This window comes from Eutrigla gurnardus (assembly GCF_963514095.1).
Source record: "Eutrigla gurnardus genome assembly, chromosome: 2".
Lineage (NCBI taxonomy): Eukaryota > Metazoa > Chordata > Actinopteri > Perciformes > Triglidae > Eutrigla > Eutrigla gurnardus.
Genome location: NC_139916.1, coordinates 6,179,875 through 6,191,003, shown reverse-complemented (window position 1 = coordinate 6,191,003; position 11,129 = coordinate 6,179,875). Strand labels below are relative to the sequence as shown.

The 11,129-nt window shown below is 41.1% G+C and overlaps 5 protein-coding genes across 6 annotated transcripts; 2 read left to right on the top strand and 3 right to left on the bottom strand.

Annotated features, from left to right (window-relative positions):
• Positions 1–40: 40 nt before the first annotated feature.
• Positions 41–2,875, top strand: sirt4 (sirtuin 4). Of its 2 annotated transcripts, none has more exons than XM_084038901.1 (4): positions 41–315; positions 632–1,127; positions 1,587–1,881; positions 1,961–2,875. In XM_084038901.1, the coding sequence occupies exons 2-4, from the start codon at positions 655–657 to the stop codon at positions 2,111–2,113; spliced, it is 921 nt and encodes a 306-aa protein (XP_083895027.1). In that variant the 5' UTR covers positions 41–315; positions 632–654; the 3' UTR covers positions 2,114–2,875. The 2 variants fall into 2 exon arrangements, with proteins under 2 accessions (XP_083895027.1, XP_083895026.1); XM_084038900.1 differs by having other exon boundaries at positions 43–315; positions 653–1,127.
• Positions 2,876–2,979: 104 nt separating this feature from the next.
• Positions 2,980–3,821, bottom strand: cUnh1orf74 (chromosome Un C1orf74 homolog). Its single transcript, XM_084038921.1, has one exon. The coding sequence runs from the start codon at positions 3,806–3,808 to the stop codon at positions 3,023–3,025; it is 786 nt and encodes a 261-aa protein (XP_083895047.1). The 5' UTR covers positions 3,809–3,821; the 3' UTR covers positions 2,980–3,022.
• An 82-nt stretch (positions 3,822–3,903) lies between these two features.
• Positions 3,904–4,876, bottom strand: tomm6 (translocase of outer mitochondrial membrane 6 homolog (yeast)). The gene is made up of 3 exons (XM_084038991.1): positions 4,707–4,876; positions 4,195–4,329; positions 3,904–4,044 (listed from the first exon to the last, which is right to left on the bottom strand). The coding sequence occupies exons 1-2, from the start codon at positions 4,802–4,804 to the stop codon at positions 4,233–4,235; spliced, it is 195 nt and encodes a 64-aa protein (XP_083895117.1). The 5' UTR covers positions 4,805–4,876; the 3' UTR covers positions 3,904–4,044; positions 4,195–4,232.
• Positions 4,877–4,923: 47 nt separating this feature from the next.
• uqcc2 (ubiquinol-cytochrome c reductase complex assembly factor 2) lies at positions 4,924–6,712 on the top strand. The gene is made up of 4 exons (XM_084038981.1): positions 4,924–5,102; positions 5,780–5,854; positions 6,385–6,451; positions 6,529–6,712. Exons 1-4 carry the CDS (start codon positions 4,965–4,967, stop codon positions 6,633–6,635), a joined length of 387 nt encoding a protein of 128 aa, XP_083895107.1. The 5' UTR covers positions 4,924–4,964; the 3' UTR covers positions 6,636–6,712.
• A 504-nt stretch (positions 6,713–7,216) lies between these two features.
• On the bottom strand, positions 7,217–9,200 carry tspo (translocator protein). The gene is made up of 4 exons (XM_084038957.1): positions 8,980–9,200; positions 8,114–8,289; positions 7,871–8,009; positions 7,217–7,756 (listed from the first exon to the last, which is right to left on the bottom strand). The coding sequence occupies exons 2-4, from the start codon at positions 8,284–8,286 to the stop codon at positions 7,571–7,573; spliced, it is 498 nt and encodes a 165-aa protein (XP_083895083.1). The 5' UTR covers positions 8,287–8,289; positions 8,980–9,200; the 3' UTR covers positions 7,217–7,570.
• Between the last annotated feature and the right edge of the window lie 1,929 nt (positions 9,201–11,129).

The following is an 11,129-nucleotide window of genomic DNA, read 5'->3' as shown; positions in this document are numbered from 1 at the left end:
TTATATTATTTTATTTATATATATTTATATAAAATAATTATTTACTATATATACATTTTTATGTATTATTTAGGCAACTAAGCGTGGTAATTTTATAAATATATATCCTTGACTACAACTCCCAGACTACAGCGCGAAAGTGTTTGGTGTTACATAAAACCTGGTATTTCCTGTTGTTGTCGCTGACTAAAGTTCCGTCTTACAGCAGCTAGTTTTTTGTCATGTTATTCAACCAACACTTCGTGGCAGCTGTCGGTTTGTTCGGCGGTCATTGCTGACGTTAAACGGCCGCCGCCACCGTCGCTCACGGTTCAGGTAGGCCAGATAACTGACCGAGCTAACTAAGCTAGCTGACATTGTGACTACCGGTACGTTAGCATTTACAGTTACCGGTCAAAACTTGCACTATCATATGTCTATAGTTTACCAAAGCCACTGTTCATTATCCATACGTCATATATTCATGTTTAGTTGTCATTAACCCTCGTTAGATGATGATGTTAGTTAATTTGTGTTAGCAAGAGTGTCGTGTTTTGCTTCTTAGCGAGTTGATTTGTACGGTGACATTGTCCCCGCCCCTCTTTGAGGACTATGGAGAAGGCAGGTTCAAAGAACGAGTTTTATTTCTAAGCATCACTTCGCCCTGCTGTAGAGATGAGGTTGCCTCGGCAGATCCTGACACCTGTAAGGAAGGCCTCCTCGGTCCCCGAGGGTCTGCGGAGCTTCGTCCCCGCCTGCAGCACCATTGACAGCCGGTCCCTGGAGCTGCTGCAGGGCTTCGTGTCCCGAGCCCGGCGCCTGTTCGTCATCAGCGGGGCCGGACTCTCCACCGAGTCGGGCATCCCCGATTACCGCTCGGAGGGTGTCGGCCTGTACGCTCGCACCGACAGGCGACCCATGCAGCACGCAGAGTTCGTGCGCAGCGCAAAGTCCCGTCAGCGCTACTGGGCCAGGAACTTTGTCGGGTGGCCGCAGTTCTCCTCCCATCAGCCGAACTCCGCACACAAGGCGCTGCGGCAGTGGGAGGACCGGGGCAAGCTGCACTGGCTGGTGACGCAGAACGTGGATGCTCTTCACTCAAAGGCAGGGCAGGAAAGACTGACCGAGCTGCACGGCTGCACCCACAGGTGAGAACACACCTGAACCTTTTATGAACCTGTTCTAATGGTTGGCAAGATTGTAGTCCTCCAGATTTCTTTTATTTTGTCCAGGATTCGTGGAAAAGCAGTGGAAACTTGGCCATTAGTCAATTGTCAGTAAAGGAAAATATAGCAGAATATTTACCCAAATTACATAAATCATTCCCACCCCTGGTGGAATCTAGCCGCACAGGTAGTCTGGGTTTATTTACCATATTATACCAATACCATGTATTGTGCTCGCAACATTAGGATTTTGTTAATGTAATAGTTCCTTAGCTACATCGATCAAAGAACGGGTGTCATGGTTACTCTGGATAATCCACAGACGCGAGGGGTATAAGAGAAATGTGTAGCATTTGGGTGAACTGACCCTTTAAGTCACCATCCTCATGCCTGTATACGCACTAAAAGATGCATTATGAGTGTGCATATGTGTGTCCTCAGGGTGATATGTCTTGGCTGTGGTGCAATCTCGGCGAGAGAGGAGCTGCAGGCGCGATTCCTAGCGCTAAACCCGGCATGGAGGGCACAGACGGGCGGCGTGGCTCCAGATGGGGATGTCTTCATCGAGGACGAGCAGGTCCTCCATTTTCGAGTTCCCCCCTGCAAGAAGTGTGGAGGAATACTGAAGCCTGAGGTCACGTTCTTTGGAGACACCGTGAACAAAGCGACCGTCCAGTTTGTGAACGACAGACTGGGCGAGACGGATGCGGTGCTAGTCGTGGGGTCATCGTTACAGGTAGGCCTTTAAAAGCGTGCATGGTCAAAATAACACAAGTGTTCTGTCTCTAATTGTGTCCCACTCTGTCATTCACAAGGTCTATTCAGGGTACAGGTTTCTACTGGAAGCTCGTGATCGGAAAATCTCAATTGCCATTGTGAACATCGGGCCCACGAGGGCAGACCACCTCGCTGAGCTGAAAGTGAGCGGCCGCTGTAGCGACGCGCTGTCAGTCATTCAACCTCTGTGACGGACATGGGCCTGCAGCTCACACACTCCACATTAAAACTACCTCAGGTTTGAACAACATACTCAACTTCAGGATTACTGTTTGGAGAAACATAAAAGAAGCCAGGAGCATCTACACTTCTCCAAAAACTGACTCATTCACCCACCTATTTTATGCAGAACTAGCAAAAAATGTGTGCCTTTCTTGGAAATTCAACTTCTCTGCACACTACTGATTGGTGTCAGGGGATTGTTCTCTTGGTCCGACAAACAGCGGTACAGCTGCTCTGCCAGAGGAAACAAAGACTCAAGCTGTACAAGCTGGTATTTAGCAGCGGTGCTGAGGGCTTTGTCATCTCAGGCTGTTCAAAGTTTGGATGGGAAGTAGTCTTCTCGTTAGTGCAAGCTATTATCTCACAAAGGTTAAAATCATGTTGTAGACGAGACACAACAAAGGTGATTTAACGTTTAATTCAAGAGAATACAAAATATACTGTAATCAAATGGTTTTAAAGGTTGTGATTTGATGGAATGATTTTATTTTGTTTTCATATAATGGTGGATATTGATAGTTGCACATTTTAAATAACAGGTAATATTCTCAATGTGTTCTAGAATCTGACTATACAAGGGCTGAAATTACAAAGTGTCATGCAGTAGATCGTGTTCTACGTGAAAATGATGCAGATGTTTTTATTTGTTACATGTTATATTCTGTTCATTTAAATAATTGCAAAGAATTACAACCCTTCATCTGAAGTTTAGGTTGTGTGTTGTCATTGTCTCAGTCAGCAGTTGCTGGTTAACCCACGGTTTAAATACTTGTGAACGTTGAATAAACAGCTGTTTTGACACAGTTTTGTATGGAGCAATAAAGCCAAAGTCACATATTCTTTAATAGTTTATTTTAAAGACAAATGTCACGTCAGCATCACAAACAGACTGCGGGCAGAGTGACTGTGGACTGACAAACTGTAAGATCCTTTAGAACACTTTGCTGCTGAAACCGTTGTTGTAAACTAAGCCTCCAGTTTTCCAGGTTGGAATGCACGGCTTTTAGCAGAGCAGCCGGGACACTGAAGGAGTACAGACAACACCTGTGACCTGTGGAGTCTGCCTGCCATGTTGCTGAAGCTGTAGTCACCGTCAGGGGAGTCATAGACAGACAGTTTTCAAAGCTCTTGGTCTGATCAAACCAGTAAGTGATGGGGAAACCCAGTAAAAGGCCAAACACTGTGCACAGGTTCCACTCTGCTGATTTCTCTCCAACATAATATGGTTTCTCAGCCTCTGTCGGTTCAATCCCTTTCAGGAGAAGCAGTAAATCGTGTGTCATACTCTTTAGCTCTCTTCTGAGTGGGTCAGCGATGGCGGGCTTCTCCAACGAGTGGCAGACGTCAATAACAGCCACGTTACCATCAAACAGTTGTTCTACATTTGATACGGCTGTAAGTGGATTAACAACAAGAGTGTTTCCATTTAAATCCAGTGTGAGAAGTGATTGAGACACAAGCTGGGACGACTGCAAAGAGCTCAAATACCGCTGAACCTGATCTGCACTGGCACTGTTGCTGTCGTACAATAAAGCCGGTTTCAATCCCAAATCGACAGCCGACACCTGAGCAGCCAGGTCCAGACTCTTAGGGACAGAAATCGCTTTTCGACCAACGGAGAGACATTTACGAGCCGCAGCGACGAAGAGCTCCTGAGTGGACATGGCTGCACAGATCACATGACACAGGATTCAAATTTAAATATTTAAAAATCTATGGGACGAACAAGAACTTGCTCAATACACTTATTTCTCTTCAGGACACCTACAGTAACATGACAAAATATTCTACAGAGTGATGCGGATTCGGGTCAACCAGGTTTGTTTTCAGTATGGTGAAATGAGTCGTACAACAGTCATTTATTCCGGTCCCTTGTTTCTTCTCTGTTGGTACAACACGCCTAAAGGAACAAAGAAAATACGCCGTCAATTTCAAACATGAAACTCTGTAACATCAGTCTACACATGAGCAGAGAATTTCGAGATTTATAGACTAACATAAGACACTGATCAACACCTCTATTAAGCTTTAAAGAAGAAGATGACCTCACCCTCGTCCCGGTTTTGGCTGCAACTTATTTTGACTGGGTTATGTGATGGGCTGAGGAGTCATCAGGTCAAAATCTGAGAGATTTCTTGCAACCCAAACACCAGCTGCAAACAGGCCCAGATTGACCAAAAGATTCCTGAAAATGAATACAGTAGGACATGCCATGAGTCACAAATGACAGCGAGAGTAAAGCTTTCAGATAAACAACACAACTACATCTCCAGGACGTATGAATATAAAGATACTACATAAGTGAGGCCCCGGGGCAAACCAGTGACCTACTGCTGCAGGTTAGCTGTGGAAATGTGATTTAACACATTCATTTAGTTCAGTGTCAGAGCCTGACATACAGTAAGCCCGGAGTTCTTGGGTAATTCAGCCTTGATGGTGACAGTAGTTTATCTGGTTACGGGCCGGGAGAGACTGGAAGAGCCAAGGACAAAGTTCCCTGACGCGGTGTATGCTAACGGAAGCTAACACACGTTAGCCTACACAAAATCGCCATTCGCTCACCTTCGGAAGTCGTTTCTGTCCGTCGCAAACCGACAAGCCGTACCGATCCACTCCATCACACCGGCGGCGGGACCTGCTTTACCGTTTGCTCCGCTCATCTTGCTAACGTGCGGCGTAAATGACAGAGGCGGCAACAACGAGGGCGAGGAGAGCGACAGTAGGAGGGAAGGGTTTCGATGTAACACAAGTACGGCGTGCGATAAAGCTCAAACTTCACGCGCGTTTGCCGGAACTCGAATCGCATTACAGCGGACAAAGATGTCTGCCACCAGGTACCGTCGCTTCTTGAAGCTGTGTGAGGAATGGCCGAGGGACGAGGCCAAGAAATCCCGGGATCTGGGGACGTTTCTGCGGCAGAGAGTGGCTTCAGCTTTCCGTGAGGGCGAAAGCACGCAGGTATTTTGTTCCACGTTAACGGACGCAACGCACGGCTTCACAACACTAAGCTACGTTAAGTGGATAATGTGCTAACAACCGTCGACCTTGCCTGATCATTGATTGATAGCTGTGATACGCGTGAAGCCTCTTTCAGATCAATATTATGATAATACCATTTGTACCCTTTAGTTACATTTCTGCTAGAGAGGACGGTGTTTCATACGAGTTTACTACACCTGTGAGGAACTTCCTCGTAAATAATTTAAACTGATATGTTGTGCATTTAAAAGTATACAATGGTGTATTTTATTGTCAATATTTCTATTCTATACATAAAATACTTGACTTTGCACACAAATCTAAAAAAAATAAGAAGTTTGCAGTCTCTAAAATGCTCACATTGTTTGGTACAAATGTAAATTATTCCACGAAGCAAGAGAGAGGTGTGATGAACTCAACTTAACTTTTCATAGGACAAATTGTCTTTTTGTGTTTTCACTTCAGCACTTTTATAGACTGTGAATAATTATAACTATTTGCAAAACAGTGTCCACATGTATTATTTACCCACTTTTAAATATCTGAAGTTTTCATTTAAAAAAAATAAAATAAAATATGTTCATTCTAATGCTCGCATTGTTCTCCAGGAAAAGTTGTGTTCTTAACATTTGTCCAATCAATTCGTGTTCCACCAGATCTCAGATCCAGAGAAGTGCGACCACAAGTATGAAAGTTTGGCCCGCATTAACGAAAACTTCTACAGACAACGAGTAAGTATAGTATATAATCGCATTACTCCCGTGCTTCTGTATCTGCTACATCTACTCAGTAGAACTGTTTTAATTACAGTATGTATCTTAAAACAATGATGGAGGACATTGTTTGGAGTTTATAACCTAAAGTGTGTATATCATTTAAGGAATAACTTCTCAGTCATGTTCAACAATATGAATAAAACAGTGAGGCAGTTACTTTTTGTTCTTAATTAATGATGAAAATAATACAATTATTTCTAGTTAGCACAAAAGTCTCATTCGTTTTGTGCCAGAAAAGCACCTCAAATATATATACATATACACATATATATATATATATATATATATATATATATATATATATATATATATATATATATATATATATATATATATATATATATACACACACACATACATACTCCTCCAAATGATGTATTCATCCAGCTGTTTTGTGAGTGTGCATTTCACTGTGAAATTTAGAAAAATGAAGGGAAAAAAGCGTTAATGAATTTAATGCAAACATGTCTTTGTGTCCATCACAGTTTCCTCGTGTAAGAGACACAAGTTTTACTGGAGTTACGGTGGAAGAGTGTAAATTGCTTTTGTCAGGTATGCAACCACAATGTCACGTTAAAGTTCGTGAACATTTATGAAACGCCTTCATTCATACTGTTTTCACTGTACAGGGAATGTGCAACAGATGGACGAGGAAAAAAAGGGTTTGTGGAAGACGTTAATGGAGAGATTCTCCAAATCTCCAGAAGACGTTCCAGAGAAAGCTCCTGAAAAATAACTTTTCTCTCTCACCCTTGTATTTCTTGCTTTCTTTTCCCATTGCATGTATAGAAATAAAGTCTATTGTTATCTGTATGAACTGTTGTGTTTATGATCTGTTATTAGTTGCATCACCTGTAGCTTTACACGGACCAAAACACAACACAATAAAGAGTTGATTGTAAAGGAATTCCCTCCACAAACTAAAAACAGACGAAGAATACTTTAGACAGATGTTAATTGCAAGAAAATATCTTCCTCCAGGAAAGTTTTGTTTCCATGTTCATTCAGTTTATTAGAGATTTGTCTAAATAACTTATTTTAATTATATCTGGTGGAAACTTAAGACTGTTGTGTCCTTTTTAAGTATTTCTAACTTAATAGAATGTCCTTGAATATTTTCATTATTTTCTCAATCCAAGGAAAAATAACCTTTTCCAATATTAACTTGCTGATCAATAATACCTGGAAATCCTGAAGGGTATTATAGATCAGATAGAATTGTTCTGTTTTTCTCGCATTTTAATGTGTAAACCCCACTGGAAGATGAGTTGGTGGCCTGCTCTGACTGAAGGAATATATATATATATATAATAGTGATACGTTGGATAGAAATCTTTATTTTAATTGAGTTAAAGCAGTAACAACAGCATTGCATCATACATGTAAACATAAATGAGGCACTCTTAAAAGATGCAAATGTAGTTTTAAACTTCACTCGAAACCCACAGAATAATTTAATTAATGAATCCACGTGACATGATTTTTCTTATTCACTTAAATTTAAACAAATTTAAGAGCCTTGAATTAATGCACTGTCTAGTAGGGATCGATTGAATTTGAGTAACAAAACGACGACAAAGATCGATCAGAGGCAGGTGGCCTTTTCCTTCCATGATGCGTCCTTAATATGCTGCCAGCTCAGGTACTGCAGATTTATCACAACACTGTCTGCTACTCTTCTTTCTCCTCGTCTTTCTCCTCACTGTTGTCTCTCCATATGCAGTAGTTCAGAGAGGTGGCAATGCACAGCCAGGACAGGTAGGGCGCCATCAGTAGTGTTGCAGTGCGGCTGATGGGATACCAAGACGCCATGGTGGCCCCGACGGTCCCAGTGAGAACCACAATTTCCATCAGTGCCTAAATTGGACAGAGAGAGGGTGTAAATTGGACGTGTGGATGTAGGATATTGAGCCATCTTCCCATTTGTTCTCCCAGTAAAAATAAATAATTAAGTTTATGAGTGAAACTAACCAATTTCAGCTTGTGTGCACCAAAAAAGATGGGAGTCCAGGCCCAGTTTAGACTGAGCTGCAGCCCATAAAGTCCTAGTGGAACCAGTGCCTTCTCAGTGAAACCCCCCAGCTCCTTCCACACCAGGTAGGAGCCATACCTGCAAAACAAAATTTAAAAAGGTACATCATTTGTGGCATCACTGAGAATGAAAGACTGTTGTAGATCTCAGCGACGGAACGTGCCCGTCACGATGATAATTACCCCATGCCTGTATACAGACACGTCCACACGATAGGGAATGCTGCATTTGGTGGGCGCCATGATGGTTTCTGCAGGGTCGGGTACCAGTTCTTCACCTCTTTGCGTGTGATGTAACCGCCATAGAGCCCTCCCAGGTGTGGCAGGGCGGTCATCCCAAGCATGGGCAGCCACATGTTCTGTGATAAGATAGCGGGACACATTATAGCGGTTTAACTACTGTTTGGGCTGGTTATCAAACCTCCTTTCCTTTTTCTGATAATCATCAAAATGTGTCAGTACAGTTGACTATGGGAAAAGTTGGCAAACAGTGAGTTGCAGGACGCTTTACAATGATAATAAACTTTATTTGAAGCGCACCTTTCACACAAGCAATGGGGCCCAAAGTCCTTAACACATAAAACAGAAACACGAGAAGCATGCACATCAAGAAAACTACAAAAATGTCTCCATCTTCCTATCTTCTATAACTTTTTATTAAAGTGGTGAGAAGAACAGGCGACTCTTCATCAATACTCAGGAACACTAATTCAACACTAAGTCAGTTATTACTGGATAAACTGACTTGAACATCCACTGAACTGTCGACCTAAGGCTGTTGGCTAAGGGAGGTGTAACAAAAAAAAACCCATAAATAGGTTCAGAAACCTGTTAACAATTCTAGTTGTTTGGCAAAAATTTCCCAGAGCCACACTGGCAGTCTACATACCTTAAACACGGACTTACTTCGAGTTAAAACAACAGCAAAACATGCTGGTAATGACAGAAGGCACTAGCTAGGTCAACGTTTCAGTCGCGCAAAGTTACAGTTAAACATACTTACTGGCACTACATTGTCGGAAGGTTATTAGCGGTAACATGTTACTCACCCCGCACTCGGTCCTTCACACAGTATCTTTACGTCTAGGTTGTTTCGTCGGTCTAACTAATGCTAATCAGTGTGTGATATCCGTGTAGTTGAGCGGGCAGGGCTCTTTATCAGTGTGGTCAGTGACAGGCACGCCCCACGCTAACACACACACACACACGAGCCCAAACAATGTGACGTAACAACGTGGTTACCAACTGACTGGTCGCGATGAAGTGTTTTGGTAGCTAGCTGTGTGGTTGTATAACGCTAGTTTTTCCGTGGTCCTTTAAAAGTCCAAAGGTCACTAAATACACTATCGCCGATTTTTACTTCCTGCCTTCTAGTTTCTACAGCGTTTCCTCGTTGCTTACAAAACACCTGCAACTGGAGATATAACTCGACGACCGGCAGCAAAGATGATTAAAAAACGTCAAGATAGTTCCCCGTAGTACCTCTCATAGCTAGCTTTTTGTTCCTATGTGGAATCTGTTTATACGGAAAGCTAACCAAAAATGTGCGTATAGCTATCTATTTATATATTAAACTGTTACCGTTCAGCAAACTTACATCAATTACAGCAACAAATAAAATATTATTTTAGTGTTGAAGGTCGTAGCATAGCAGTAGAAGTATAGGCTACTGCATCTATCTTATAAGCAGTAGTAAAATGTAAAATGCATAGTGGATAGCCTAAAATGTGAAATATTTCCTTCTGAAATGTAGTGAAGTAGAAGTAGGTGTATAAAGTAGTATAAAATGGAAATTGGCTACTCAAGTAAAGTATATGTATGTAAAAAGTGTAGTAGTCAAGTACAGTACTTGAGTAAATGTACTTGGTTACAATTCCCCACTGGTTGCAAATAGTTATTTGCATTTCATAATCTTTCCGAATGTAAATGATTGTGAAACAGCTTCTACAGCAGTCAAGCGTATTAAGAGGATATTTATTTATTCATTATAATACATTTAATTATTATAAAATTAAATCTCTCTCAGTTTCCGACTCAGTCATGCATTGACTGTAAGGCGCCCTTTTGTAGAATCTCCTTTGGATTGATTTTCTTTTTCTGGGGATCAATATGTGGATCTCCCTAACGACATAACTCAAACTGAATCATTAATGGAATAATAATATTAAACTAAAGTTGAAACAGTAATTAAAGAGTTATTGGAAAAGTGGGTCTTCTTTTAAATGAGACAAAACTAGTAAATTTTTTGTTGTTTTTGTTGTTGATGTGTGCTTTGTTGCAACAACCACAACCAACAGCGATGTCACAGTGTCCTGAAGTACACCCGTGCATCACTGAGGTGAGAGGTCAAACCAACGGAGGTCAGGAAAAACAAGATTTTCAGAGGGTCTTAAGTTACTCTTTAATTTGATATCCACTACGCTATGAAGGCGCTGTTGATTTTGAATTTGTGTTGTGTCATATGTATTGTAATTCTTGTAATGGGGGGATGTTGGTGCTCCCAAGATCTCTGGGCTGTTTTTAAAGTAATTATGTTGGTTTTTGGCATTTGGTGCTTCCAAAAACATCTATTGTTTACAAAAAAGTTGGGCAAAGGCAGGGTACATCCTGGGCAGATCGCCATTCTATAACAGGGCTGATACAGCCATCAGTAGTCGGCTATAGTAGAAACTCTGTTACAATGTTACAAGTAAATGCCTGAATGCAAAATCTTACTTCAGTAAAAGTATAAAAGTATAAGCGTCAAAATATACTTAAAGTAGGCTGCCGAAAGTAAAGAATGGTTCATTCTTTACTTTCATTCACATCAGAATAATCTATATCATATTATTGTTTTTAATCCGTATTTAATCCGTACATAACTTTATTATCTTATTATTTTTATTATAGTCTATATAGGCTACTGCAGGGAAGCCTGTGGATTTCACAAAGGGATCAATATTTGTATCCAATTAAATACATCAAAATGTTGCATTATTAATCTGAATCGGCAAAGTAGTTGAAGTTATAAAAAAAGAATAGGAGTAGAAGTATAAAGTAGCATAAAATGTTAATACTAAAGTACAAGTACCTTAAAATTGTACTTTAGTGCAAAAAAAAAAAAACAGCCCTAAGCATCAAACACAGTGAATAACCAAAACAATAACTTTAATGGGTAACACTTTAGATTATAGGGAATATATATTAACCATGAACTAGT

Coding starts and splice junctions, on each gene's coding strand:
- sirt4 (XM_084038901.1), top strand. CDS start 655: ATGAGGTTGCCTCGGCAGATCCTGACACCTGTAAGGAAGGCCTCCTCG. Junction 1,128..1,586: donor CTGCACGGCTGCACCCACAG/GTGAGAACACAC, acceptor GTGTGTCCTCAG/GGTGATATGTCTTGGCTGTG. Junction 1,882..1,960: donor TCGTGGGGTCATCGTTACAG/GTAGGCCTTTAA, acceptor GTCATTCACAAG/GTCTATTCAGGGTACAGGTT.
- cUnh1orf74 (XM_084038921.1), bottom strand. CDS start 3,808: ATGTCCACTCAGGAGCTCTTCGTCGCTGCGGCTCGTAAATGTCTCTCC.
- tomm6 (XM_084038991.1), bottom strand. CDS start 4,804: ATGAGCGGAGCAAACGGTAAAGCAGGTCCCGCCGCCGGTGTGATGGAG. Junction 4,330..4,706: donor GACAGAAACGACTTCCGAAG/GTGAGCGAATGG, acceptor ATTCATTTTCAG/GAATCTTTTGGTCAATCTGG.
- uqcc2 (XM_084038981.1), top strand. CDS start 4,965: ATGTCTGCCACCAGGTACCGTCGCTTCTTGAAGCTGTGTGAGGAATGG. Junction 5,103..5,779: donor GTGAGGGCGAAAGCACGCAG/GTATTTTGTTCC, acceptor GTGTTCCACCAG/ATCTCAGATCCAGAGAAGTG. Junction 5,855..6,384: donor AAAACTTCTACAGACAACGA/GTAAGTATAGTA, acceptor TGTCCATCACAG/TTTCCTCGTGTAAGAGACAC.
- tspo (XM_084038957.1), bottom strand. CDS start 8,286: ATGTGGCTGCCCATGCTTGGGATGACCGCCCTGCCACACCTGGGAGGG. Junction 8,010..8,113: donor TGTCTGTATACAGGCATGGG/GTAATTATCATC, acceptor TTTGTTTTGCAG/GTATGGCTCCTACCTGGTGT. Junction 7,757..7,870: donor GTGCACACAAGCTGAAATTG/GTTAGTTTCACT, acceptor TGTCCAATTTAG/GCACTGATGGAAATTGTGGT.